Source organism: Empidonax traillii, unplaced genomic scaffold (genome assembly GCF_003031625.1).
Source record: "Empidonax traillii isolate 1590-97213 ecotype Southwest subspecies unplaced genomic scaffold, ASM303162v1 scaffold25:size3598162, whole genome shotgun sequence".
Lineage (NCBI taxonomy): Eukaryota > Metazoa > Chordata > Aves > Passeriformes > Tyrannidae > Empidonax > Empidonax traillii.
This window is the reverse complement of record NW_020955218.1, coordinates 3,000,127-3,002,740: the sequence shown is the minus strand read 5'-3', so window position 1 is coordinate 3,002,740 and position 2,614 is coordinate 3,000,127. Positions and strand designations below refer to the sequence as shown.

Below are 2,614 nucleotides of genomic sequence, written 5' to 3'. Positions count from 1 at the left end.
TTTTTTTTTTTTTTTTTTTTTTTTTTTTTTTTTTTTTTTTTTTTTTTTTTTTTTTTTTTTTTTTTTTTTTTTTTTTTTTTTTTTTTTTTTTTTTTTTTTTTTTTTTTTTTTTTTTTTTTTTTTTTTTTTTTTTTTTTTTTTTTTTTTTTTTTTTTTTTTTTTTTTTTTTTTTTTTTAGTTTGCTGAGCATAAGAAGAATCCTTTTGGCAGCTGCATTTGGGTGGAAGTAGATAGGCTTTCTGCAGTAAACACTGCACAATGTCTGTGCTAGATTTTTATAAATCTGGTAGTTCTGAATTGCAATTTTTCTTGCTCTGTCGCTGATTGAGGATGAAAACCAATCTTGTTATCCATTTTAGTTCTGCCTTTAAGAGTACAGGATTTATTGAAGTATGTTACATACCTTCCCTCCTCCAGCCTTTATGTAGTAAATGATGTCCTTAACTCTTTTTATAAAAACATGTAGTTAGAAATGGAGCTTAATATAATTTCAGTAATTCATTTCCAACTGGTGGTTTTGCAGGGATGTAAAGGCAATGCAGTGCTGTGTTGTCACACTAAATTTATACAAATGTTTGGTTACGTGCACTGGTAGCATCTGAGCTTCTCCCATTAAAAGCACATTATAAAGCTGTTTATGAACACTTGGTTGTGATAGGAAGAGAGAACCTGTTTTGAAGAGCTCAGTGAACGTAAGGTGTTATAAAATTATATGAAATATATAAAATTATAAAAGCACATCCAGAGGTTTTTGAATGCAACATGTAGTTGACTTGAGCATTTATTGTGGTTTTACATGTTAATTAGTCATAAATTTTAACTGAGACGGAACTTGTTCCAAGTGCAAAACAAAAGTACTCTTCATCTGGGTGAAATCTATCCTAGATTTTACAATCATGTTAATTCTGAATCTTTCATAATTTGCTGGAGATATGAGCGTTGTTCTGCTGTACTTCTCTGCCATCAGCAACTCTTTGAATGTCTTCTATTGCTAAATCACAACATGTTCCTATCAGCATTGTTCAAGTGGTATTTTGAGGGAAGTAGCCTTACTCATATCTTCATGGGAACCCAGTCCTCTCCCTGTTTTGGAAACAATACCTTTGTTCTTAAAGTACATATGTAGTTTCTCTTTAGGCATCATTTAAAATGGAAGGTTTTTATTGTTTTGTTATATTATCAATGTGTTTCATTTAATACCTTGCATTTCTGTGGGCCAATTTTAACGTGTACAGGCCATCCTTTTATCCTTGGGGTACATTTTCTAAAATAGAAACACAGAAGAGTTGAAAATTTCTATTGTAGTAGTAACTTTCCAGTGACGAAACTAATTTAATTCACAGGCTGTAATGTTGCTTCAGTCAAGTATAGACATACTGTCCACAGCGCTAGATGTTGCTTCCAGCCTGCAAAAGTGTTGTGCAGCATACATGCACTGGTAACCTGTGTGCCCCAACTGAGTTGAGACATTTAGTAAATTCCAGGTGATCACATTCCACTGTTTTTCTCTCCTCCTGTCTGCCCCAAAAATGTTTTAGGTAGAAGAGCTGATGATGGCCATGGAGAAGGTTAAGCAGGAGCTGGAGTCAATGAAAGCAAAGTTGTCCTCTACACAACAGTCTTTGGCTGAGAAGGAAACCCATTTGACCAACCTACGAGCTGAAAGAAGGAAACATTTGGAAGAAGTCCTGGAAATGAAGTAAGAGTCTTCTTTCATTATTTGTAGGCATGTTTTATTGATATCTCTGAATTCCCTTCTGATCCCTGGTGTTCTAAAGACAGCCACTGCATGAACATGTCTCTGTCTGACTGATCTGTAAATCAGTTGAGTCTTGAGACTTTACTTCTGACCAGGGATTACTGACATGACTGTCACACTTCCATAGAGCTCAAAAACATTTCTTCCTTGAGATTGTTTACAGTAGACTACTATTATTTGCACAATAGCATCTTCAAAGATTCTTTAAACAGCTCTTTTATATCTTATGAATGTGCCTTCTTGCTTTCAGCAGCCTATAACTACTCTAAGGTAAGGTGTAAGTGTCAGTATAGCAAATGAAAAAAAAAAAAAAGAGAGAGGGAAGAGATAAACATAACGTCAGGTGTTCGTAGTGTTAAAATCTGACTTCAGAGATCTGCTCTGCTCAAGTATTTTTCAAACTAATGTGAATGGTTCATTAACACTGAAATAGTTTGAAGTTCTCTATCAGTCAGAATTCTCTCGTCATCTTTGCATAAGAAGACCTGGATAAAACTGAGCTTTGAGGAGGTGGGGAGAAATGAGGAATTAGACTTCTAAGGCTTAAATACTTCCTAATTTCTGACTGTGCATTATAGATAGTTATCCTTAGTTTAGAGAGACATGAATCCGTTTAGTGCAATGATGGATAGTGCTGCCAGCAGTTCATTAGAAACACTTTCAGTTGTTTAGCCAGCCCTGAAGAGAAGGAACATTTTTATTGGCAGGACCAGCAGTGGTTCCTCCACTGTGGTTTTGTGAGCCATTATTTATTTATTTAAGTATTCTACGCTGGTCTCTTTCCTTTTTTTTTTTTTTTTTTTTTTTTTTTTTTTTTTTTTTTTTTTTTTTTTTTTTTTTTTTTTTTTTTTTTTA

At 33.6% G+C, this 2,614-nt stretch overlaps 1 protein-coding gene across 12 annotated transcripts in view; it reads left to right on the top strand.

Annotated features, from left to right (window-relative positions):
* ERC1 (ELKS/RAB6-interacting/CAST family member 1) overlaps nt 1–2,614 on the top strand; it is a 301,902-nt gene that overhangs the window by 198,349 nt on the left and 100,939 nt on the right. For all 12 annotated transcript variants that reach the window (XM_027905936.1, XM_027905963.1, XM_027905952.1 and 9 more), the window contains one exon: nt 1,539–1,699. In XM_027905936.1, the coding sequence (XP_027761737.1) occupies nt 1,539–1,699 (161 nt within the window). The remainder of the gene's footprint in view (nt 1–1,538; nt 1,700–2,614) is intronic.